The sequence below is a fragment of the Pongo abelii genome, chromosome 2 (genome assembly GCF_028885655.2).
Source record: "Pongo abelii isolate AG06213 chromosome 2, NHGRI_mPonAbe1-v2.0_pri, whole genome shotgun sequence".
Classification (NCBI taxonomy): domain Eukaryota; kingdom Metazoa; phylum Chordata; class Mammalia; order Primates; family Hominidae; genus Pongo; species Pongo abelii.
In genome coordinates, this window is record NC_085928.1 from 26,039,041 (window position 1) to 26,064,608 (window position 25,568).

At 42.4% G+C, this 25,568-nt stretch overlaps 1 protein-coding gene across 1 annotated transcript in view; it reads right to left on the minus strand.

Annotated features, from left to right (window-relative positions):
- Nucleotides 1–25,568, minus strand: part of C2H3orf52 (chromosome 2 C3orf52 homolog) — a 32,159-nt gene that overhangs the window by 2,579 nt on the left and 4,012 nt on the right. The window contains exons 2-5 of the mRNA XM_024245223.3: nt 22,198–22,327; nt 12,707–12,834; nt 6,058–6,128; nt 2,522–2,703 (exon numbers count right to left, since the gene is read on the minus strand). Coding sequence (XP_024100991.1) covers nt 2,522–2,703; nt 6,058–6,128; nt 12,707–12,834; nt 22,198–22,327 — 511 coding nt within the window. The remainder of the gene's footprint in view (nt 1–2,521; nt 2,704–6,057; nt 6,129–12,706; nt 12,835–22,197; nt 22,328–25,568) is intronic.

Here is a 25,568-nt window from a genome sequence, read left to right on the forward strand (position 1 = left end):
GGGAAATACTTGGAATCCCTGAAATTGTCTGTACAATTTTGTGTTGTGGGGAGAAGTAGGTACATTTTTTTTTTCCTGGGGAGAAGGTACACAGCTGTCTTCAAATTCTGTAAGGGGCACACAAACCAAACAATTTTAAGAATCTTTGCTCTTTGAAGACTAAGAATATTACCATTGTGGGAAACTAGTTGCCCGGGTAATCACAGGGCGGGGATGGTAATCCCCCAAGCCCACAGCTCATGAGCACGTGGAAACTGGCGTAAGAACTCACTCCATCCCTCTTGGTCCCTCCCAGGGCCCTGGGCCTCTCCCTGACACATATTCCCTTTCTCTAGAGTTTGCCTCTGAGCTCATCCCCCATCTGCCTGCATGCCGACGATGAGTCCCTCTTCTTCTTTCCTCACTTCCCAACTGCTTCTCTGTGCACCCTTCCCTTTGAGAGGGCAGTGACACTCACATTCTGAAAACATAAAATGGCTCAATTATTGCACATTCATGCTCTGGAAAGTGGGACATGGGGTCACAGAAAACCCCACATTTTCTCAGCACGTCCCATCAGAAGAAATGTCTGAGAGAAAGAATGCAATTTCCAGAAGAGCAGAGACTTTGTTCCACTCACAGCTGCCTTCCCAGCGCCTGCTGGAGCACCAAGCCCTGGGGAAACAGCTGAGTCTCTTTGGCCAAGCTCAGGGTCTTCTGGGAGCCCTCCTCAGGCCTCACAAGCAGCCTACCCTTTATCCTGTACTGTTTGAACCTCTCAGCCTTGGAAGCCTCTTAAACCTTTCCTCAGACCTCTGCCCACCTCCCTGGCCTCCATTCGGAAAGAGCTAGTAACAATTTTTGCAAGGGGCCTAAGAAAATCAAGACCAACCACACCACAGCAGCAGCCCCCACAGGCATCGCAGGCCTCTTTACACAGGAGGAGGCTGAAGGTTTGTGGGTTTTTTTTTTTATTTTTGAAACAGAGTTTCACTCTTGTCACCCAGGCTGGAGTGCAATGACGTGATCTCGGCTCACCGCAACCTCTGCCTCCCAGGTTCAAGCGATTCTCCTGCCTCAGCCTCCCGAGTGGCTGGGATTACAAGCACCTGCCACCATGCCCAGCTAATTTTTGTATTTTTAGTAGAGATGGGGTTTTGCCATGTTGGCCAGGCTTGTCTCGAACTCCTGACCTCAGGTGATCCAACTGCCTCGGCCTCCCAAAGTGCTGGGATTATAGGTGTGAGCCACCGCGCCCGGCCTTTTTTTTTTTTCTCTTTTTAAAATTCCTGTAATTGGGGCACAATCTCTTCACTCCACACACATATAGTGTCTGCTTGACCCACAGTCACACTTTATTCAGGATGCTCTGTGAGGAAGATCTCCATTTATGAGACTTTTCCAGTGAGCTAAAATTTGGCCTTCTGAATGGCATTCTTAAGAACTGTTTTACATAACGTTCTGCCTTCTTAGGCCAACATTACTCTTGCCTCTCATCCTCAAACAGTGTCATCATCATAATAAACACCTTGTCTTGTACTATGCACTAACACTTGTGCTTTTAACCCCCTGTTCCATGCTTTTGATTCTAGACCGTTAATGCACCTGCTGCCAACCACAACTACTTCTAATTTGCCTTTCATTCATTCAACTAGTATTTACTGAGAACCTACTCATGTGGAGAAAGTGATTCTGATGGACTGTGGATGAGAACATAAAATATTCAAGATTGTTTGCATTATGGGCTAAATAAGAGCAAACAAGCCTCCGAGCGAGGTATCAGAAAGTGAGATCAGCAGCAAAGGCCAGAGCTTCACTACAAAGCAATGGAAGGACACTTTGAGGGCTTGAAGCCATTTGGCCTTCTGACCTTCCTTTCTGTCAGGTTTTGTCCCGAGTGTCAAAAGTTCTCAGATTCTAATAAATGGGGTGTTTGTTACATTTATTAAACAACATATCTATTTCCTTGTTCTGTTCTTAGTTTTAAAAGTTGACAAGTAAATTTGTCATAATTTTCTAAGGAAAGGAATAAACTTGTTTTTGTATACCCCTCTATTAATTTCTTAATGGTCTCAGTGGCCTTCAACAGAAAAAGAAATAGGTTCCCCATATTGAGATACTCTTTCAGCAATTTAGCTGTATCATTTATTTCCAATTCTTCAATTGTTACTTCTCTTGTGAAACCACAGTATCTCCATAAAGGTTGCTAATCATGTTGTAAAGTAGGATACAGGGCTTAGAATGTGGGTGAACTGCATGAGGAAACATGTAGCAATGTTCATTTTTATAGTTGAATTATCTTTTCCATAATTGCTCCCCAACTACACTGTCTAATTATGGAAGGCACGGACTGTGTAGCCTCCACAGAGAGGGGAACACCACCTCACAGCAACACCATGTGCTGAGGGGATAAGTGAATAAATGAATAGTCTGACACAGTACCAAGTCACCACAGTTGCCAAATTGAACCAAGCCAATTTGACCCCAATCTGGTTCACCTGTTTATTGTCACAACTCTGACTTCCTTACTTGCTCTACTTACCATAGAGCAAGAGGGATGCTGGATCAAGCCCCAGACTCTCACAACCAGGTATATTCTGATCATGGAAATCCTGTAGCAAAATGCCCAGCACCAACTCCTCACTCATCATATACTTCATAAAATTTTCATCATCTGATGGAACCCCAAATTGCAGGTCGTACGTTACTGTGGCATTTTCACCACTGAAAGGCAAACCAGAGACATTAAAACATAAACAGCATCATACTGCAACTCAAGAAATGAATGTAAGCAATAACTTTTTTTTTTTTAGTTTTGCATGTTCTTCCAGTACAAAATAGCAAAGAATGTTCTGCCCTGGAAGAACATACTGTCCTATAAGAATCCTCTTCCATAGATTCATCACAAAAAGTTGAGGTGATCCTAACCTCCTCCTTCCACCTAGTACCCATCCTCTAGGAATCCACTGGGAGAGGCCATCAGAGGGAGAGATGCAGCCCATCTCCAGTCAAGATGCTGAGAAGATCCCAGGTTTGACCCATCATCTGTCCCAACCCAAGCCTTCATCCCTTAGGGCACGCCAGGGAAGCCTCCCCTTTTCTCCACACACATTCCTTCCTCATGTTCTCAGCATTGCCCCCACAAAGGTGTGCCAGGGATATTTAGTTTAACCAGTTCTTTATTTGACCTATGACAATGTTTAAGGCACAGCCAAAGTTTCCTACCATTGGCTGGGTCCAGAACTTCTGAACGTTGACAGAGACCACCCTGTGTATCAGCAACAAATCAGGCTTCCCTGGTTTGTCCCCAAAGTAAGAAAATTTTCTGTCCCATTTCCAGAGGCTCCTAGGGCAAGATAACCAAGCCCTGTAACTCTCAGTAATGGGACCTAAGGAAAGCGAATTTTCATTTTCCTAGAACATTTTTTCCCAGAACATTTTTTCCCATTTCCAAAATAAAAATAATCAAGGGCTACCCTCCATTAACTAGTGTCTAATGCTACTCTTTAAATGCTACTTCAACATTTAGTTTATTCATAGTTATCCTATTACTTTGGTTCAAGATGGGCCAGATTAAGAACCAGCAATAAAATAATGATCAGAAGGCCACATCTGAGACTATCACCTTGGGGAAGTTTTGCAGATGCACCAGTCCCATTAGTGTGAATCAGGCCACTGCCCCTGCTAAGGATAGGCAAAGAGCTCCCTCTTCTGGCCACAGGTCACATAGGCCGATACTCTTCGATCTTAACAAGGTGGCTGACAATTGAGTTTATAAACTCTACTACGGCTGGGAGATGTGCCAGATCCTGCAGATCAAATGAATAATGGAGAGTCAGGACTGTGAAGAAACTCACAGTTTCAAGGATGCCACTACAGGAGGGCTGAAAAATGCACTTTCAAACTGCAATCCAGCTACCCTAGTTTGCAGGTTTCATAACTTGTTCCCTGAGCTCTGCCCTCTAATTATCGCTAATGATGATCAACACCTACACAGCCAGCCACCCTGCATTCCCAGGGGCAAGGACTTGGGCTGGCTAATGAAGAGGGCCAGAGTCTGACTTTCAGAAGACCAGGTCAGAAGCTGAATGGGAAAATCAGGCCACCTAGCCTGGCCTGGCCAGCCCATCCTAATCCCCCATGGCAGGTCACAGGGTAAATTTACTTAAGGCTGAATTTTGAGAAAAGAGAAATTTTCAGGGCCTTTTGCCCAGCTGCCCACCACTGGAGTGAGTTTAGCAGCCAATAAACCAAAGGGCATTTTTCCAGGTTCTAGCTGGGCCAGTCCAGGGCTGAGGTAACGATGCCCCTGTAGACACAAATGCACGTGCCAGGGACTTAGCCGCCTCCCACCCATGGGCAGCAGCACCCTTTGGGAAGCAATGGCTTTTCTTCCTCAATTCAATACTTTAGAACCTCTGTCTGGACTTCTTGAAATAAAGTGCAGAGGTGTCACCATAAGTACCATGCACATTGGGTCTGTTTTGTTTTGTCTTGTTTGAGTCTGTGTCACAGGCTGGAGTGCAATGGTGCGATCTCAGCTCACTGCAACCCGCGACTCCCTGGTTCAAGCGATTCTCCTGCCTCAGCCTCCCAAGCAGCTGGGTTTACAGGCACGCACCACCACGCCCAGCTAATTTTTGTATTTTTAGTAGAGACGGGGTTTCACCATGTTGGCCAGGATGGTCTCAATCTCCTGATCTCGTGATCTGCCTGCCTCGGCCTCCCAAAGTACTGGGATTACAGGTGTGAGCCACCATGCCCAGCCTACTGGGGGTCTTTAAAGAAGGAGATCAAAGGCAGCCTGCACCATATGTATCTGCAGACTTCAGGTCTGTTTGGACCCACATCATGGTGCTACCTACCGACTGCTTTACGTGCCTCCCCTCCCAGGTCTGCTAATATTAGGGTTTGGAGAACTTATAGTTTGAAAGGGGAATCTCAACATAATACAACTTTTGATGGTCATATTCCAGAGACATCTCAGGCATAATGGATAATGAAGCTTTGATGTAAATTTTAAGTCATCTCCAATAGTCCCAATGATATAAAAGGATAATAAACGGACTCTACATACATACACCCTGATGCCTACATCTCAAGAACATTAAAGATGAGGAGGAAATTTAAAAAATAAAAAATACATATGGGTGTGTATATCTTATGTGTGTGCAGTATCTGTGGTGCCTATGGTAGATACATGAACAGAAGTAATTACACTCAACTCTTGACAGCTATTAACTCCATGGAAGGGAATGGCATTAGTTATTGGTGGTGACAGTAGAGAAGAAAGGAGGCAGAAGGTACACTTTTCCTGTGCATACCTCTTTATGTCTTTTTTAAATTTTTATTTATTTTTATTTTTTTGACAGAGTCTCGCTCTGTCACTTAGGCTGGAGTGCAGTGGCACAATCTCGGCTCACTGCAACCTCCCCTCCCGAATTCAAGAGATTCTCCTGCCTCAGTCTCCTGAGTAGCTGGGATTAGAGGCACCCACCAACACACCTGGCTAATTTTTGTATTTTTAGTAGAGACAGGGTTTCACCACGTTGGCCAGGCTAGTCTTGAACTCCTGACCTTAAGTGATCCGCCTGACTTGGCCTCCCAAAGAGCTGGGATTACAGGCATGAGCCACAATGCCCAGCCCCTCTTTACATCTTTAATACTAAACAAGGAGAAGTACTCCTGTATTACTTGTGCTCCTCAAAAGCAAATGCCTATACATATATCACTCACATCACAGCATGACCTGAGATATATTTCTACTTCTACCCTTAGCTTATTTGAGCCTTCATTGTTAAACAGGAATGGTTTACCTGGGACTGGCTTTTCCTCTCTTCTGTGTGACCCTGGTTGAATCATACCATTAATCTGGGCTTCCTTTTTCTCATTTGTAAAATAAGGGAGTTGAGCCTGTTGGTGGAAAAGACCTTCCCAGCACTGACATTCTGTGATTCTATTACAGGTTCCCTTCATGCTCTAGGCTCTGGGAATCCCTCCTAGGTAAATGATCAAGGGTGGGGTGGGGGGATCTCTTTCTAGAGAAAGAGAGCAAAATGTAATGTTCCACACTCTTACCTGAAGTCCACTATTTCAACTGAAGTAAAATAACGACTCAGAGAGGGCGATGTACTGTACACATCTGTGAGCTAAAACAAACAGAAGCAAATTAAACCACACACATTACTGACAGATCATATTACACATCACTTGACAAAGCAAAACTGCTTCTAAGGCAGAGGAGATTCCACTCCAGCCTGGAATCAACTTATCTGGAAGCTCTGGATCAAGAATTGAGCCCACCATAAACCAAAACTGAAGTTAATGCTACTTCAAAAGAACTCCATTTATAAGGACCAAATGACCCAGTTTCTCTCAGAAGTTGCACTGGCACCCTGTGGCCTTAGTGGTGAGAATGTCAGCAGCTGGAGCCCACACAGACCTCACAGACCATGGGAAGGAGAGAAGAGAAGACCCCAAAATGGCTGCTGGACGGCAGCAGCACAGACCACTCAGCACCTGGGACATTGCTTAGCCCGGGGCTTCTTTCTCCCTTCTCCAGAGCTTCAGTGTAAAGACAAACAGCCATGCTAAGCCATGGGTCTAGCACATCCCCTGGACAAAGAGACAAAGAGACAAAGAGGGGAACTGCAAAAATATGGAGGCTTTATTTTATGCATGAAATATTGCAAGCATCATAAAAAATAATGACACCTGTGTTTCCACTACCTAGCTTTCATGTCTTCACATTTGCTATATTGGGTTCGGCCCTTTAATTTAAGAAACAAAATAAAGCTAAAGTGACTCCTACATACTATTCAGTTCCTCCTCTCTCTCTCTTCCTTAGTACTAACCATCATTCTGAAGCTGGCATGCATCCTTACCTTGCATATTTTTACAAATTACTACTTATTCATGTAATCATAACAATATAATTTGTGTTTTTATTCAAACAAAAGGCACCATATTCTACATAATCTTCTAAAACTTGCTTTTTTTCACTCAAAATTACATTTAAGATTTACCCATAAAGTAAATCTCAATGAAAGGCGTTCACCTAACTCCTGCACAGATTCCTTTAAATGAGTATACCAACCTATCCATTCCTTTACTGATGATCACATGCACTATTCCCAATTTTCCCCATCACAACTTATGCTGAAGGAATCATCCTTAATGCCTCCATGCATCTCTTCTTGGACACGCAGGAGTTTCCAGTGGGCATATGCCAAGAAAAGGAATTGTTGGGTTTAAGGGTAGGTGCATCTCCAACTTCACAAAATTGTTCTCCCTTTCCCACCCCTCCCAGCAATGTATACATATCCATTTCCCACATCCTTACCAGCATTTAGTGTTACCAAACTTAAATTTTTACCACTCTGAGGAGTATAAAATAGTGCTTCACGTTGTTTTAATTTGTACTGCCTCACTTACTAGTGAGGTTGAACATCTTTTCATATGTTTATTAACTCTTTGGGACTTCTCATCTCTGAATTTCTCACTCATTTCCTTTCCTTCTCTTGGCTTATCTGTCTTTTTCTTATCTATCTGAAGTGGTTAGTTTTATATTCTGGATACTAGTTGTTGATATTATGTTACAAGTATCTTTTCCCAGGCATTGAGTAGTTGTGTTTCAGAGATCTGAATCCTAAGCTAGTAGTACTAGGAATATATGCCATCCCCAGCTACAGCCATTATGGCTTAATGACCTATTACTTTATTCAATAACAAGCAGTTGAACATACAAAAAACAGGAGTGCCCTATGGGGAGCTTACCCTGTTTCCACTCAACTCCAAATGGAAGTCAAGGACACTGCACTTCCCTTTTAACTCCCATTTAACTCAACATGTACAACCCATCTCTCAAAGACAGAACAAAAGATGAGAGTGCCTGCTATTTCTGCTCTTCTAATCTTGTCATTACTGTTGTGATCTTTATAAAAACCTGGCAAAACAGGCATTGATATATCTCCCCTTTTTACCGGAAAATTAAACAGCACTCCATTCCATGAGATGAAGAAAACCTGTCCAAGGTCACTGTGCTAGTAAATGGAGAAGCCAAAATTCAATCCTATGTGTTATGAACACTAAAAACCAGCTTCTTCCCATCTGACCACACTACCTAGTGAAGAAGAAATTGATATATATACAGTGAAGGAAAGTGTCTCCTGAATATCAAGGAGGAAAGAAGCTTAAAGTGACAAAAACTTTTGGAGAAAATGACTGGGTCATCGTACAGCTCTTAAGCCCCAATGCACAGGATGTTGCCAATAGGCTGACAGTCATTTAGAAAACTCAGGAACTAGGAAAGCAGCTTTCACGGGGATGCTGTGATAGGCAGGAGGATGAGGATGCTGTAGAGGAGAATCTTTTCAAGCACTAATGTCAAGCACTCATGTCTCTCTCTCCCTTTTGGATTGAGCTTCCTATGGCAAGGGTGATACTTGTCCTTCCTTCCAGTCTTCTCTGCTTCCTCCTTCCCCTCTTTCCTTTATTAATCTTTAGGGCCCAGAACAGTGTTTTGCACATAACAGGCTTTCAGCAAATTTTTAAGTTAAAATTTTAAGGTAACATATGGAGTGGTTGACTAGATCATTTTTAGTGTTCACTCGAAGATTCTTTTTGATCATGCTCCTCTGCTGTACTTAAGACATATTTACATTTGGGGATCTGTTAGTCACACTGTCCACTTTGGGCCCGAAGAAGTGAAATAGTGGGGTTCCTCAACCCTTAGTCTGGTGTCTCCCACGCAATGTCTATGAGGCTTGGTGCAAACTGAGCAAGGAGCTCAGCGAGTTGATTAGCTGAGTCTGACGCAGTGGCTAATTAGAGACCAGCTTCCAGAACAAGGGAGGTGCCATCATTAACTCCTAACCCATGCACAGGGTGTGGCAGTTCACATGTAACTAACAGGCTGGCTTAAGCAGAGTAACGGCCCCAACCCTGAAAGGAAAACACTGTGGAAGTGACACATGGCAGGGCCTGTGTTTAGAAAAGCCAAGGGAAAGGGCATAAAGTTCCAATACTGTGATATAATAACAATATGTATACTGTTTAGTCTCTGCCCCAGTTCCTGGCACAGAATGCCTAAAACCCTTGTTACTTCCTGAGTGACAGGGGTGCCGGTACATCTTTTACTCTAACATTTGGTCTTTAACCCAGCTCCTGACACAGACCTGCTCCTAAATCTCTTGCAGTTTCCTGGGTTACAGGAGTGTCTTTATTTCTGATGAGGCAACTCTTGGTGGGCTGCTGGATGGGGGCTGATCATCAGAAAGACCAAGCCGCAGCTAGAGGCTTGGAACTTTCAGCCAGTGTGGTGGAGTGGGATGGTGCACGCCCGTAATCCCAGCAACTCGGGAGACTGAGGAGGGAGAATCACTTGAGGCCAGGAGCTTGATATCAGCCCAGGCAATATAGTGAAAACTGTCTTGAGAAAAAAAAAGAAGAAGAAGAAGAAATCTGAAGCTTTTGGCCCCACCTCCACCCCCATCCTCCAGAGGGGAGAGAGGCTGGAGAGCAAGCTAATAATCCATCATGCCTATGTGATGAAATCTCCATAAAAATCCCTAAAAGACAGAGTTTGGGGAGTTCCCAGGTGGCTGAACACATTTACAAGGGAGAGTGGCACACCTGAAAGGACATGGACGCCCACATTCTGTCCCACATGTCCGCCCTATGTACCTTTTTATCTGGCTTTTGATATCCTCTATTCTCTACAGTGTGCCCATAAATGTAATGCTTCCCTGAGCTCTGTGAGCCATTCTAGCAAATGACCAAACCCAAGGTGGGGGTTTTGGAAACCTCCGATTTGCAGCTGGTTGGTCAGAAGCACAAGTGACAACCTAGACTTGTAACTGGCATCTTTTTTTTTTTTTTTTTGAGACGGAGTCTCACTTTGTTGACCAGGCTGGAGTGCAGTGGTGCGGTCTTGGCTCACTGCAAGCTCTGCCTCCTGGGTTCACACCATTCTCCTGCCTCAGCCTCCCGTAACTGGCATCTTAAATGAGGGAAGTTTTGTGGGGCTGAACCCTTAAACTATGGGGTCTGCACTAACTCCAGGCAGATCATATCAGAATTGAACTGGATTGCAAGACACCCAGCTGGTGGCAGATAATTGGTTGGTGTGGAAAAACACACACACACACACACACGTGGCCAAAGAAGTGTTCTGCATTGAATGTGGGTATAGAGAAAAAAATAGTTTTTCCTCCACAAATACCCACTTCCATTTACCTTTTATATCCAGAAACTTCTGAAACTTGACCTAATGGAAGAAAGGAGTTATCGACCTGACAATAAGACAGCAATACCTTTAGGTGCTAATTTTTGTTCCTGAGCATATTTGGTTGATGAATGAAGGGCAGGAATCTGTCACCTCACTACGCCTTACTTTGATCATTTGTAAATAACATAACTCTTTTAAAATGTTTTTCAAGTTATTTTTATGTAATCTCATTTGCACCTGAGGTATACAGAGAAAGTGCACTGGTTTCCATTTATCAGAGAAGAAACTGGCTCAGAGAAATCTGTGGACCCACCACAGGCATCAATGTCAGTCCCTGTTCCTTTGCCACTACCTAGTGATGAGCTCAAAATACCCAGAGAATTTCCTTATATCTGACTCTGTGCAAGATATATGGTTGTAAAATGAAAAATGAACACTCATTTACCTTTGAAATAGACAGTCTACTCTGCAACAGGTGACACATGTGGATGCTGACTCATCTTATTTCTGCTCAGCAAATGCAAAACCTCTCCATTAAAAAAGCAGCCAAGAGGAAAGTAGCAAGAAGCGTCTCACTCAGCAACTTGCCCCAGGAAGCAGGTGGAAGGAAAGGAGAAAAGGAGCTGAAGATAAGATATAAATGAAGAGACTTCAAGGAGTTGAGGGAAAGGGTGGTGGGGATGAGGGATAAAAGACTACAAATTGGGTACAGTGTACACTGCTCGGGTAATGGGTGCACCAAAATCTCAGAAATCACCACTAAAGAACTTATTCATGTAACCAAATACCACCTGGTCCCCCAAAACCTATGGAAGTAAAAAATAAAAATAAATAAATAAATTTAAACAATCTAAAAAAAATTTAAAGATATAAATGAAGAGAAGGAGAAAGAGAAACCTGGAGTAATCATCACAGGATACCAACTCCTGTGATAAAAGAAGCAATGAAATCTCATGCATGGGTACCCAGAAACTGACTCTGATGTGACCTGGATGGAATCGCCTCTTCAGGAGCTTTTGTAGGAATCAAATCGAATGGAAGTTAGATAAACAGCACTCACTCCATTCAACCTAGCAATGGCAGAGAAGAATCTAATGGAGGGCAGGCTGCTCTTGCCTAGATTTTCTTATCAAAATTTCTGGATCTGGCTGTGAACCACCTGTCTTTGACAGGATGATCAGGATGCCCCCGCCCAACCCTCCTAGTCTGGCTGCAGAGCTTCCATCTTCCACAGAGGGTTCATTCTCCTGGGTTTCTCACCCCATGACTGACACCACCATCCATCTGCCCAATCACTCAACAGGAGCTTGGAGTCACGCTCTCCTTACCACCACCCAATCAGTTACAGACTCTTGTTGAGTGAGAATACCTCCTAAATCTCACACAAATCTTCCTTATTTTCCTGACACTGCCCTAGTTCAAGTCTCCCTCATTTCTCACCTGGACTATTGTAACACCTTCTAACTGATCTCTTCCTCCTGGCTTTCTCCACCAAAACACAGAAAGGCCAAAAGGAAAAATCTAACTGTGTCAATCTGCTGATTAAAATATTTTGGTGCCTTACCGAAGAGTGGGAAAGCCTTCATGACCTGACCCCTGCCTTCCTTTTTAGCCTCATCTCTGCAAGCTGTCACCAGAAAGCATGGGAAGGCCACAGTACACTACTTTGCAGATCCTTTAATGTCCCATGCTTTTTTATTTAGAGCGTTCCTACCTCATTTCAAAACTCATCCTGAGCATCACTTCACTTAACAGGCCTTTCATGCCTTCATCTTCACCTCAGGTAGCTCAGATGCCCCTCCTTTGCTGTTGTACAACACACTAGAACATATCACACTATTATAAAACTATCTTTTTAGTTACTTCCTGTACTTGCACTGTGAGACCACTGAAGGCACAGACAATGTGGCCCTGGCACTTGGCATGCTGTCTAGCACATCACAGACCCTCAATGAATACTACAGGTTGAATTAAGTATAGGACCTGAGGGAGTCAAAAGAACAGTGTCCTCCAGCATTTATGCAGCTGGAGGCCAGGAATCTTCCCTCTGGCTTTGCACTACAGTAAAGACGTTTACTTATTTTTTTAACAAAGTTTTATTTTAGGCTCAGGAGAATACATGTGCATGTTTGTTATATAGGCAAACTCATGTCATGGCGGTTTGTTGTACAGATTATTTTGTCACCCAGGTACTAAGCCTAGTACCCAATAGTTACTTTTTTTCTGCTCCTCTCCCTCTTCCCACCCTCCGCCCTTAAGTAGGCCCCAGTGTCTGTTCCTCTCTTCGTGTCCATGTGTTCTCATCATTTAGCTCCCACTCGTAAGTGAGAACATGTGGTATTTGGTCATAAAATATATTTATAAGCATCATTTTCTGCTAAAATCCAGACAAAGAATCCAAAATTGAAGATATTACTCTATAGCTCTATGCCAATTATTCTAGCAAAATTCATATTCTAATGTCAAGAACTCCTTAGGCAATACATAAGATGGAATTACCCTTTCGGTGAGCAGGTGAGGCAATTCCTCTTCAGCAACACACTCCTCTGGAATCTTTAGCATGACGAAGAATGTTTTATTTGATGATAATTCAAGTATTTCATTTTCATCTTCATCAACATAAGTTACTAAAGAGAGTAGGGGAGATGGAAATGAAAAACAAAAGTAAACACCTGCATATAATAATAAACTTATTTATTCCATTGACTGTCATACTTAAACATAACTATGAGCATCAAGGGGGAAGGCTGAACACAGCAAGCAAGTATAAGCAGAAATGCTTTCTCCACTCAGTAAAATTGAGTAAAATACAGGGGTTTGCCTCCATCAAAATAAAAAGTTTGTTTTATGGCAAAGGGGTCTCAGATTCCACTGAATACAGACTGGGGAAAGGGCCCAAGGGAGTAGGAAGAATATGAACTTCCTTATTAGACTGAACCTGCAGCTTAGCTAGGTACACAGGTGTCAAGGCAGGTACTGGGAGATGGTGGGGGTGGCTAAACTATACTCAGAGCCCCAGGGTGTGCAGGAATTGTTCAGGTCAATGAATTAGCATGCATTAGGGTCAAGGTATATTTATAGACTTAGATTCCAAAATCATTTACATTTTATAAATGGGAAAACAGACCCAGAGGGTTGACAAGTTTGCCTAAAACAATGAGTGATGGAGGACAGGAAGTGGGAGCAAGCAACTGCACTGACTCACCTCCCAATTCTGTGCTGGCAAAGACCACCATGAAGAAGTGACATCATTGACCCAAACAACAGAGGTGGGACTAGAAAATGAGCATGCGAGTCCATGTCTTGAAGTCTCCCCAGGAAGACAGAGGATGAGCATGAAGCCATCGCTCTAGACTATGTCTCACAGGACAGGTATGTTGACATGCTCTGCTTGCAGAAGGGAAGCTAAACTAAACTCAGAGCCCCAGGGTGTGCAGGAATTACATTCCTGGGACAATTAGTTATGTGTTGCTGCTTGTGTTTAATGACTGCTATCTAATTGATTTTTAAGTAGTTGGAACTAAAGGAAAATCACACAAAGTGAGGAGCCAGGCGCCAGAAGCTAGCACTAGTGTGCTAATTATGCTCCCTTGGCTCCACGCCAGCCTCACCAGCTGGCCCCACACAGGAGACCACCTCTCTGGCCCTGAGAAAGGCGTAGGTGGGAGGAACCAGGTGCTTATATTGCCATAGACTTTAAGACCATAGTGGAATAAATTCAGCGTTTGAGATGGAAGGACAGGTAAAAAGGAGGAAGATTCCTGGTATTCCTGTTACTTATTCTGTGAGGACATCTGGAAATATGAGGCATTAGGAGCAAGGAATGTGCAGAAAAGAGTTAATATAGCAGGCCTGAGATTGCCAGCATAAGAAAGGCCTCCTCGAAATTGGCCCTGGCTGGTGTCTGAGAACCTGGATTTTCCCCTGATGAGAGGGGCTCACTGTGCCTCAACTGTTTGTACAATGTGGCTAACATCTCCTTTCCTTCTGGGAGTCTGGATTTTTGGTGCATAGTAGGCAGAGGCTACGTATATGACCAACCCCCAGTGAAAACTCTGGGCACTGAATCTCTAATAAGCTTCCCTAGTAGATGAGATCTCACATGTGTTGTTACAGCCTATCACTGGAGGAATTAAACAAGTCTGGTGCAACTCCGCTGAGAGATGACACTTGAAAGCTTGCTCCTGGTTTTCTCTGGATTTTGCTGTAATTAATCATTTGATGTAATGTATCCTTTTGCTGTAATAGATCATAGTGATCAGTAAGACTGCATGCTGAGTCCTGTGTATCCTCCTAGCAAATTGTTGAATCTAGGAGTAATCTTGGGGACCCCCAAACATAGGGAATTATCCCTGCGTCCTTACTTGTTATAAGTCATGACATTATGTTGTATGATTTAAAAAAAAAGTTACGCCTTCAAAGCAAAAAAATTTGCAAAGTGCAGGAAATTGTAACAAAGCAAAGAAAAAAATACTAATAATCTTGCAATCAAGAGGGTTTTTTCCTCCTATACTTGATATTATATATTTAAGGTCCTAACAAATAGGTAATTTATATCCTGCTTTTTGTTGTTTGCTGCCGTTATTGCTTACTTATCCTGATTGTTCTGTTGTAAACATATCAAAAGCCATTTCCCATGTGCTTAAAATTCCTTGCAAAGATTATTTCAATGGCTTCATCATGTTCCTAATAGGCTCACCTATTTTCTTAAATATGACATTTATGATTTTCAGCTTTCTACTTCTATAAATAATATTTTGATGGGTATCTTTGAGCTCTATACCCACCATGTAGATTTCCATAACAGATATCAATGCCTCAGAAAACAATAGGGGATGCCAAGAGGATAGATACAATATTCAAATAACTACTAAACTCAAGGACACTGAAAAGAGATGCCAAGTGTGAAAACAGGCCTCCCGTAATAGCTCTAATGACACATATTTAATGTGTATCATTCAGATCATGAATCTGTACCAAGACCTATCTAAATAGTTGTGTGTGTCAAAATAATAACAATAGTAACAACAGTAGGCTTACTCAGGAGAGTTTTTATGTCACTAATGAGATAATCTGGGCTGTACTTATTCGTGTAGAAAAAACATATTTTTAAAAAATCACAAAAACATGTGTTGTATGTGGAAGGAACATGAAAACAGTTCTTTGGCTAGAATATAAGAAATTAACCTTGAAAGAGAGCCCTTAAATGCCAGATACCTTCAAGGGGTAGTGGAGTGTTGTTAAACATCTCCCACGAAGAAAGTAGAGGCTGCTGTTTAATGGAGGTTAATCGGGTGGTCATGGATGGGATAAAATGAAACGAGGAGAGATGAGGCAGAGAGGCCAGCAGGCACAAGTTTGGAACAGACTGATTTGACTGACAGTGGAGGGAACAAAAAGAAAAAATTAATGAGAAAGCCCAGGATAGTAGAAACAGAGCTGGCTTTAAAGGCAGCCACACTTAGTCTGAACTCCTGCTGGCTGTTTGTTAGCCAGGTGACCTTGAGCAAGTCACTTAAATCTCTGAAGCTACTTCTCCAACAGAAATATCAACACCTACAATGTAGGTAATAGTAAAGATGAAAACCAACATGCATAAAGTATCCTGCATGGTGCCTTGTAGTAAGTGGGAAAGTTACTATCAAGACACTACCAAGGAATAACTGGTAAGATTTGGCCATTATCTCGATATGGGAAAGAAGAAATCAGAAAGGTTTCCAAGATATCAAGCCCAGGAACAGGAAGAATAATAGCTACTGTATTAAGTATGATGCACAAACACTCTGCTATGCACTTTGTATTTTCCTCACATAATCCTCACATCAACCCAATGAGTTAAATATTGTTGTTTTCATTTTTAAATGAAGACATTGAGGCTTAGAGAAAATGCATAATTTGCTCAGGTCAATGAATTAGCATGTATTAGGGTCAAGGTATATTTATAGACTCAGATTCCGAAATCCTTTACATTTTATAAATGGGAAAACAGGCCCAGAGGGTTGACAAGTTTGCCTAAAGTTACACAACTGGATAGTAGCAGAACTAAAATAAACTTGGTCTTATATAAAGGGTGAGTGAATGGGGAAAAGATGAGCAAATTGTGATAAAGGATATGTTATGGTCTGAAAGTTTGTGTCTCCCTGAAAAATGCATATGTTGAAATCTAACCACCAATGTGAGCGTGTATTAGTCCATTCTCACACTGCTATAAAGAACTACCTGAGACTGGGTAATTTATGAAGAAAAGAGGTTTAATTGTCTTACAGTTCTGTAGGCTTAACAGGAAGCAAGGATGGGAGCCCTCAGGAAACTTACAATTATAGCAGAAGGCTCAGGGGAAACAAGCATGTCTTATCATGGGGGAGCAGGAGAGAGAGAGAAAGAGCAAAGAAGGAAGAGCCACACACTTTTAAACCATCAGATCTCATGAGAATTCACACACTATCATGAGAATAGCAAAGGGGAAATCTACCCCCGTGATCCAATCACCTCCCACCAGGCCTCTCTTACCATTCAACATGAGATTTGGACAGGGACACAAATCCAAACAATATCAGATGGTCTTAGAGGGTGGGGCCTTTGGGAGGTGATTAGATCATGAGGGGAGAGCACTTATGAATGGTATTAGTGCCCTTATAAAAGAGGCCGAGAAAGCTGCCTTTCCCCTTATACCATAGAAGATATAGCTAGAAGGCACAATCTACTAAATAAAAAGTGTGCCCTCAACAGACAGCAAATGTGTGCTGACGCTTTGATCTTGGAGTTCCCAGCCTCCAGAACTGTGAGCAATAAATTTCTGTTATGTATAAGCTACCTAGTTTATGATATTCTGTTATAGTAGCCCAAGCAGACTAAAATAGCATACAAACAAATGGTAGTTTCACATGTATAATAACTGAGATGATGACAGTTATTTTTAGTTAAAGATCTCTAGCCAAGAGTACTTCTAAACCTCAGAAAAATTGTACAGATGTAGATCTAGGAGTCACCTTCTTAGAGGCATGGCTGCTGTCCTGGGAGTGAATGAGTTCTCCAAGAAAAAGAACGAAGAATGCGAAAAGCCACGAAGCTGAAGAGAAGCCTCATGAACCCACAATGCAGAGGCCAAGAGCAAAAATAGCAAAATCAACCTAAAGTCCAGGAGTTCTATAGACTCAGAAGAGTATAATGAAGTTGACAGAGCTAAAAGCTGACAATAAGGCAGGAGACAGAGAAATGTTGGTTTCCACGATCAGACAATTGCTAGTAATCTTGGGAAGAAATATTGGGAACCAACAGATACAAGAAGTTTGGGAGTCTGCAGGAGGCAAGATTCAAATGCAGACCTTTCTTTCTGGAAGTTTGCCAGTGAAAGAAGGGAGAGAAAAACATATATCTAAATGAAGTAGCAAGAATCCTGATGGAAGATTGCTTTGAAGGAGAGAGGATGCTAGTGCATTTGAAGAGTTAACCCATTTATACCTGAGGTTGAACTTTTTGAATTTTTGCAATCAGACTTTGGTGATGACCTTTAGCAGTAAGATATAAATAACTTCCACATGATTAGCATTCCAATAATGGAACACACGCATAAATTAAGAAGAATCTGAGGATGCTTAGAGAGAGGAGGAGATATCTGAAGATCTCTGGGTCAGAGGAAGCTGAAAGATAGTATATGGAGACCACAGGTAAGGGTGTCCATCTTGATAGAGAAACAGCAGCGATTTGAAGAAAAGATAAACAGGTGAAAATGGAAAGAAATTTCAGGGTACTGGGTCTAGCACTGCTCTCATGTTCCTGCCCCAAAGGACCTTGGCAGCTTATAGCTTGTTAATGCTGTCTGCTTAGGATTTTCCCATGAGTCACGCTACACCAGGGAGCATTACCCTGTGAAAACTGTCAGTCTGCCAGAACCACGTGACATCATAAAATGTAGCTCTTATTCACAACTGAAAGGCAAACAAATCCACTCAACACAATGTCACTTAGGAAGTCATTGCTTATATCTCAGTTCCACAGCATTCCTACTCATAAAAGGTGTTTACATTAAGAGATTAGGGTCAGGCAAGAATCTGGGGTACAATATTGGGGGATATCACATAAGTGTCTCCAGGATGTTATCAATTTAAATCATATTTCTAAGCATCCACCTACTTGTCACAGTTTTGTTTTTGAAATATTTAAAATATTTTGCCCCAATCAAAACTTCATTAGTAAAGTGTTATTCAGGGTCTCACCTCTCCATTAGGGTGAATTATTGAATAAAGGAGAACCCTTGAGAACACTCAACTCGTTCTCCAAATTATCCGAAAGAAAATGACTTTGAGAAAAAGATGAAGGCTTTTGTTTCTGTACCTGTCAAATCAAGAAATTCATAATTCCTTATGGAGAAGGAAAGAATCCATTAATACCTTTTCCCTAAAGAGTCTCAAATAACAGAATTCCCTGGGTTCCACCCATAAAAATAGACATTAAAAAAATTTCCATGTCGATTGTGAGTCTGGTGGACAGGTAGCCTCTTTTCCCTAGTGCATACAAAGCCCCTACTCAGTGCCTTAAGCTAAGCCATGATCCTGAATTTGTCATTCTTCAATGGCATACAAGGGCAGAGTAGTGGGCAAGCCCACCCCACGTACAGGCAATAAAGGCTGCACAGTCTGTAGAGAATGAGCAGCAATAATAAAACCTACTACAAATTGGTCTGCTTTTATCATCACCACATGCTGACAATTCTTAATTTGAATGAAAAAATACAACTCCCCACTGGACACCCTGCCCTGGGTACCCAACTGTCCCCTCCCCAACTTTCTGTTCTGAGATGCTTTCACTGTCCCATTTTATGTCCACCCCAGCTGCACAGTTTTGAAGGCTAAAGAAATTCCATCTTAGTTATTATTTCAGTGTATTAACTTCTGATTAATTCCAGCTCTGGAAATGCCTCTAAGATTTCTATTTCATCTACTATTGCATGTATAAGAGCACATACTTACCATAAATCTCACCCTCAGGTCTAAACAACCTTAACGTTATCTACATGCCATAAATCCTGCCCTTATGCAATTGCAAAACACATCCCTTCTGAAGCACGCATACCCTTTTTCTGTGGTATTTAAGCCCTGGGCCTTTGGGGTAATGGTGCAGGAATGCACCATCTCCTCTCGCTGCTGCCCAAGGCATGGCTTCTGTTCCTAAAACCCTGTTAAATGTTTCTTTCTGAGTAACTGGATTTGTCAGTTTTTCTTTAGCCTCTCAGCTTCCTCAGCCTTTCTGGGTAGTTTTGCAAAGACCTGCCTACTGAAGAACAAAAGTTAACACTTCTGCCTCCAAGCTTCAGTCTGAAGACTATAGAGCCTTGAGACAAGAGTTAAGGGGTCTAGAGATGGGTAAGCAGGCAATGAATGGCAAATGTAGTTCCTGAGGAACCTCAGTCACCCAGTAAATCCAGACAGCCACAGGCACAGCCCTTGACTCTCCCAACAGTGTTTTTATCCCCAGACAACATTTCCCACGCAGTACTTGAAAGTTCCACAAATGTCTGATTCATATTAATAGGCTTGGCAATTAGGAAGTGGCTGATTATTGAAGATCATCCCCAAAAAATGCCTATGGAACTGCTCTAGGTGAGGCTGGGACTGTCACAGAAGGGAGCCCCTGCCCCACCCCTTTTTACCTACTACATCTCCCCCACCCCCATGTCTAACATGACTCTCCCCACAGGATCGAATACCTAAGAGCTGAGATGCCAAGTAAAATAAAAGTATTTCCTTGATTTAAAAAGTAGTTTGAAAAAATCTCTCTTACAGCATTGACATATTAGAACACAAATTTACAATTAAATTAAAAATAAAGTTTGCACTACAAGTGTTAAAAAAATTCTTCCCTGAATATTATCCCATAACCTTTTACATCTCCAGAAAAACTGTGGAAGGAAGTGAAATACCTTCCTCTTGCAGACTGCTCTTTGTGAGGTGAAGAGGTTAGATGACTTTTTGGGAATGGAAGACAGATCCTGGGTCTTGTGCTTTAGAATCCTGAATATTAAACCATCTAGATCTCTTGAATCATCCTTTATGATAGGCCCCAGATGTCAACAGGATCCAAATATCAACTTCTAGGATACCACCAACTAGTTATGTCAGGACAAGATTGTGCTACTCAACCTCATTTTCAACATCCATGTGTTGGAATTGATATGAATAGGAAGTATCGCAATGCTCACACCAAAACTATTGTCCTCAGCATGACGGAGGAGGTGCAGCACACTTCATTAGCTTTTTCCTACCTTAACACCAGCTTATAACCTCAAACAGTCATCCAACACACCTGAACAATGCCCTAAGTAAATAAGTAGATATGGTGCCTGGCCAGGAAACTCATGTGCTGGAGGTTGCCTGATATCATCAAAGTTTTCCTATTCCTTCAGGAATTACAAAACTCTAAGACAGGAATTTAAGGGGTTGGGAGAAAGGGAAACAAGAGGTAGATGGAAAATGTAGTTTCTGAGGAAAATTCCTGAGAACTCCCTCTGGTGAGACTGGGGAGTTACCCCTTCTAGCTCTCATTCCATGACTGGGTTTGTAACTGGGAGCTGGACTCAACCCATGCCTCATGAAGGCTGGATCATGCTGGGGAGTATCCCAGCCTCAGACGAGCCCCTCTCTACCATCACCCTCACATATAAATAAAAACAATTTTCTTCTTTCCCATTTTGAATTAAAATGATTGTCCACTGGAGGATGTAAAAACTTCAACGAATACTAATAATCATTTAAAAATTGATAACTACCTAAAGAACTTTAAATGATGTGGAAGACTATATCATACAAATCATAAAAATAATAATGTTCACAAAGAATTTTTAATGACTTGGCAAAATGATCTAAACTTAATATCAAAATCCTAAAGGTAGTCCACAAGACTATAAAGAAATCTAATCTCATATTATTTTAGAAATGCAACTAAACAAAAGACTAGAAGAAAATATGACCAAATATTAATATTATGGATGGGTTTTATGGGTAACTGAACATGTATCATTTTTCAATCAAAATTAGCAACAAAATGAAATAATATATGGAATAGATGTAGTCATATATAGTTAGCATTCTATACGTTTTTTGTTTTATACACACATACAACACTAATAAAATAAACAGTCATTTCTAAAATAAGTTAAAATTGGGCCAAGCATGGTGGCTTATGCCTCTAATCCCAGCAATTTGGGAGGCCAAGGCAGGCAGATCACTTGAGGTCAGGAGTTCAAGACCAACCTGGACAACATGGCAAAACCCCGTCTCTACTAAAAATACAAAAATTAGCTGGGCGTGGTGGCACATGCCTATAATTCCAGCTATTTCAGAGGCTGAGGCATGAGAATTCCTTGAACTTGGGAGGCAGAGTTTGCAGCGAGCCAAAGTCGTGCCACTGCACTCTAGCTTGGGTGACAGAGTGAGACTTTCTCTCGAAAAATAAATAAATAAATACAATAAGTTAAAATAATGACAGCTTATGGACACATGGTTCTTCAAAGTTTTTTAAAACTCTTTCAAATACATTATTTATTATTTTATCATCATAGTAATATATCAGACACACCAGATGAAGTATAATTATTTTTAGCAAACAAATGAAAAGAAAAATAATTCAAATCAACAGGTATCAGGATATAAATAAAATATAAATCAGTGTTTAAGTAAGTTGAAACGTTAAGAAACCTCTTCAAGATCCAATGAGCAGAGTTTAAAGTAAAACACTGGTTTCTATACTTCTTCTGGAGCTTATAAAACAACAAAATACAACAACAACAGAAAACAAAAACACAAGAATCAGGCATATCTCCCACCCATACAATATATTCCAAACCGGTCTTAAATTCACTTATATTATATTCACTTAAATTCATTATTATAAATAATGAAATGGCTAAGAGTACATCTTCCATTTCAGTGTAAGTCACAAGCCTTAGGTAAGTTCTTAAAATGTGTTATTTATTCACATCTAAATCCTCTTACCTGCAGCAAGACATAAGCCTATGATGATCACTATAATGAGACCTAGGAAAATGGAGGTGATGATCATCCACAGTTTGCACCTTCCAACCACATTCTTATTACAGGAGCTCCAGGGGCTTTCCTTGTTAGCCTAGAAAGGCAGAAGGAGATTGTGAGGCAGTCATTGTGTTGCAACAGACAGTTCTGAATACCTAGGATGGGCCAGAGACACAGAAATGAAGGCAGCAAGACCCTGACCTCAGGGCAACACTCTACTGAATCAAGTTTACAAAAAGATAGATCAGAGGCAGAACAGAACCTCATCAAGAAGTTAGCAAGAAAATCCTCTGGGGGCTCTGAAGTGGGGAGGATAGGCAGGATTTTGAAAGATGGATTTTTGAAGGCATTCCAAACCCAGGAAAGAGTATCCACAGTGTGGATTCATAATGGAACCGGCCGGCAGACTAGTCAGCCGATTGGAATGTGGGTTTCAGAGGCAAATAATGAAAGTTAAGATTAGAGAGAGTGAAAGGCTGGGAGCACACTCAGAGGGTGTTGACGGCTGTCCCAGAATAGATTGGACTTAATTGGGTGTGCACTGGTAACCTGAAGGTTTTGAAACACCAGAGCCGAGTTGAAAATTAAGGGAAAATCATGTGTAGTTTAGAGTGGAAACACCAAGAAAAAGCTACAAGGCTACTGCTGTGGCCTAGGTTCTATGTAAAAAAGGGTTGGGAAGGGAAATGAAAGGACAGATGCAAGAGACAACAGGAAATAAGCTGCAAAGCTGGAGTGAGAAGGCTGGAGTGAGGCAGAGGAGGGGTCAATGAAAACAAGTACAACTGCTATGGTTTATTGAGCACCAGCGTCATTTCACTCAACCCTAACAGCCCTTCAGGGTGTGCACTAGTCCATTTCAAAGACGCAATTCAGAGAGATGAGCCAGAACCAAACCCTGCTGTGTGTCTCCACAAAGCTCTCATCACTGTGCAGAGCTCCGGTTTATGAGGGTGTCACAGAGGGGCCCCCACCTTACCCTATATGGTCCCATGACTCTTCTCCTACTTCCCACTCCACCATTAGGTAATTCTTTCATGGAGACCATGGGAAACAACAGAATACAACGGGAAAAAAATGTTTCTGTATCTAACACACTTGGATTCCAAACCAAGGTATACCACTTAAAGGCAAGGTGGCTTTAAGTAAGCTACTGCAACTCATAGGCCCCAAAGTCCCCAACTTTAAAATATATAAATAGTAAATTAGCTCACAGGACTGTTGCAAAAACTAGAGATAATGGACACAAAGCATCTGCTAAACAATTATTGGGAGCTCGGCCAAAGGGTGCAACCGCACCTCAGTCATTCCTCAGCGTTTGCCATCCCACAAAGCAGCAGCCAGCACTTGAGGAGACTCACTCCTGACTGACACCTGGCCACCTGGCCTGCTTTCTCTCCCATTCTTTTTTTTTTTTTTCTTCTTGAGACGGAGTCTCGCTCTGTCGCCCAGGCTGGAGTGCAGTGGCACGAACTCCGCTCACTGCAAGCTCTGCCTCCCGGGTTCACGCCATTCTCCTGCCTCAGCCTCCCAAGTAGCTGGGACTACAGGTGCCCGCCACCACGCTCGGCTAATTTTTTGTGTATTTAGTAGAGATGGGGTTTCACCGTGTGAGCCAGGATGGTCTCTATCTCCTGACCTCGTGATCCTCCTGCCTTGACCTCCCAAAGTGCTGGGATTACAGGCATGAGCCACCGTGACTGGCCTTCTCTTCCATTCTTATTTTGGTGCTGGCCATCAGAAAAGGAAGTGGTCAGTCCACATTTGGACTGTATTTCCAACCTTCTCAATTAGAGGTGCCCAAGCCTGGCTGCACATCAGAATCACTGGGTAAGGATTTTAACTGACACATACCTAGGCCCCACCTGCGCCTAGTGGACCAGATTGTAAGGGAGGTGGGAGCAGGCCATGGCAGGCCTCTGGTCTGAGGCCTCCCACCTTTCAGGTGTTAGGTCAAATCTCCCCTTTGGTGGAAGCCTCCCTCCTCACCTGCCCTTAGTGAGATCTTCCAATACCTGAGCTGTCCACATAGCCCATCTGCTGCTGCCACTGACTGCCCTGTCTGGTTTCAGGTTCAAAAACAAACAGAGCCTGGCCTTATCTTCCTGGGTAAACTGAAACCACATAGAGGAGGGGTGCTCTTAAACTGCCCTGTTCTTATATTCCACACATGTGCCTTCTACAAGTAATATACATTTAACAGTTGTGTGCTGTTTAGTTGTAGAGGCCTCCAGAAATTTTAAGAACGGACTTTGAGAAAATCTAGATGAGGGGACAAATGTTGGATTTCCCAAGTGCACTTTACACAGACTCTGAGGCCCAGCCTGTCACAGGTATGAGGGGAGCACCTAAAGTCCCTAGGGATATCTTGACAGAGGAAATCCCTCTTGAGTTAAGTGCATTTCTGGAATCCAGAGATAGGGTCACTTCTCATCCCCACTCAAAACCTGCAGAACTGCTTCAAAGCCAGGGGAAGCCACACAGGAAAAAGACATCCCAGTACAAAGAATCTTCAATTTCTCAGGGGACACAAACATCTCCCCATTTACAGAGCTCCTGAGGCCAAAGCCCTGGTGCTATTTTCAGCCCTCATAAAAGGCAGCTGGGACCCATAAAGATTAGCACAAAAGGAAATATCTAGTTTCAAATGAGTCATAGAATGAGTGTCAGTGCACCTCCTTGGCCTCTCATGCCTTTACTTATGCTGTCCCTTAGAGATCATAAATTAGGACTTTGGTGGGTTGAAAAAAACCACTAATTACTCTATGACTTCCTGGAGGAACTCAGCTTAAAATTTTACAGCTGTCATCTATAGGAAACGCCTCTTCCTGCAGCCTAGTGCCCTCACTGACCTGTCCTCAGCTCTAAGAGCAAGACTGCTGAGCGCTATCCCTTCCATGATTAATATTCACAGACTTTATGTCATTATAAAATGGTCTGTCACAACAAAAAATAAAAATAAAAAAATAGCCAGACATGACGGTTTACACCTGTGGTGCCAGATACTGAGGAGTCTGAGGTGGGAGGATTGCTTGAGCCCAAGAGGTCAAGGCTGCAGTGAGCTATGAGCGTACTACTGCACTCCAGCCTGGGTGGCAGGAGTGAGATTCTCTCAAATGAAAAAAAAAAAAGCACACGAAACTGTCAGACACTCCCAGCCAAACAATAGATTGCACAGTGCTTCTCAGCTGTCTGCACATTAGAATCAGCTGAGGAATTAGTATCTTTTAGAGGTAACCCCCGGAGATTCCAATGTGCCCTGAGGGTGAACAGCCTGTGATACAAGTAGGTGTGTGCTACCTGTGCCATCTGAGTCTTGCCTCAAAACTGGATCA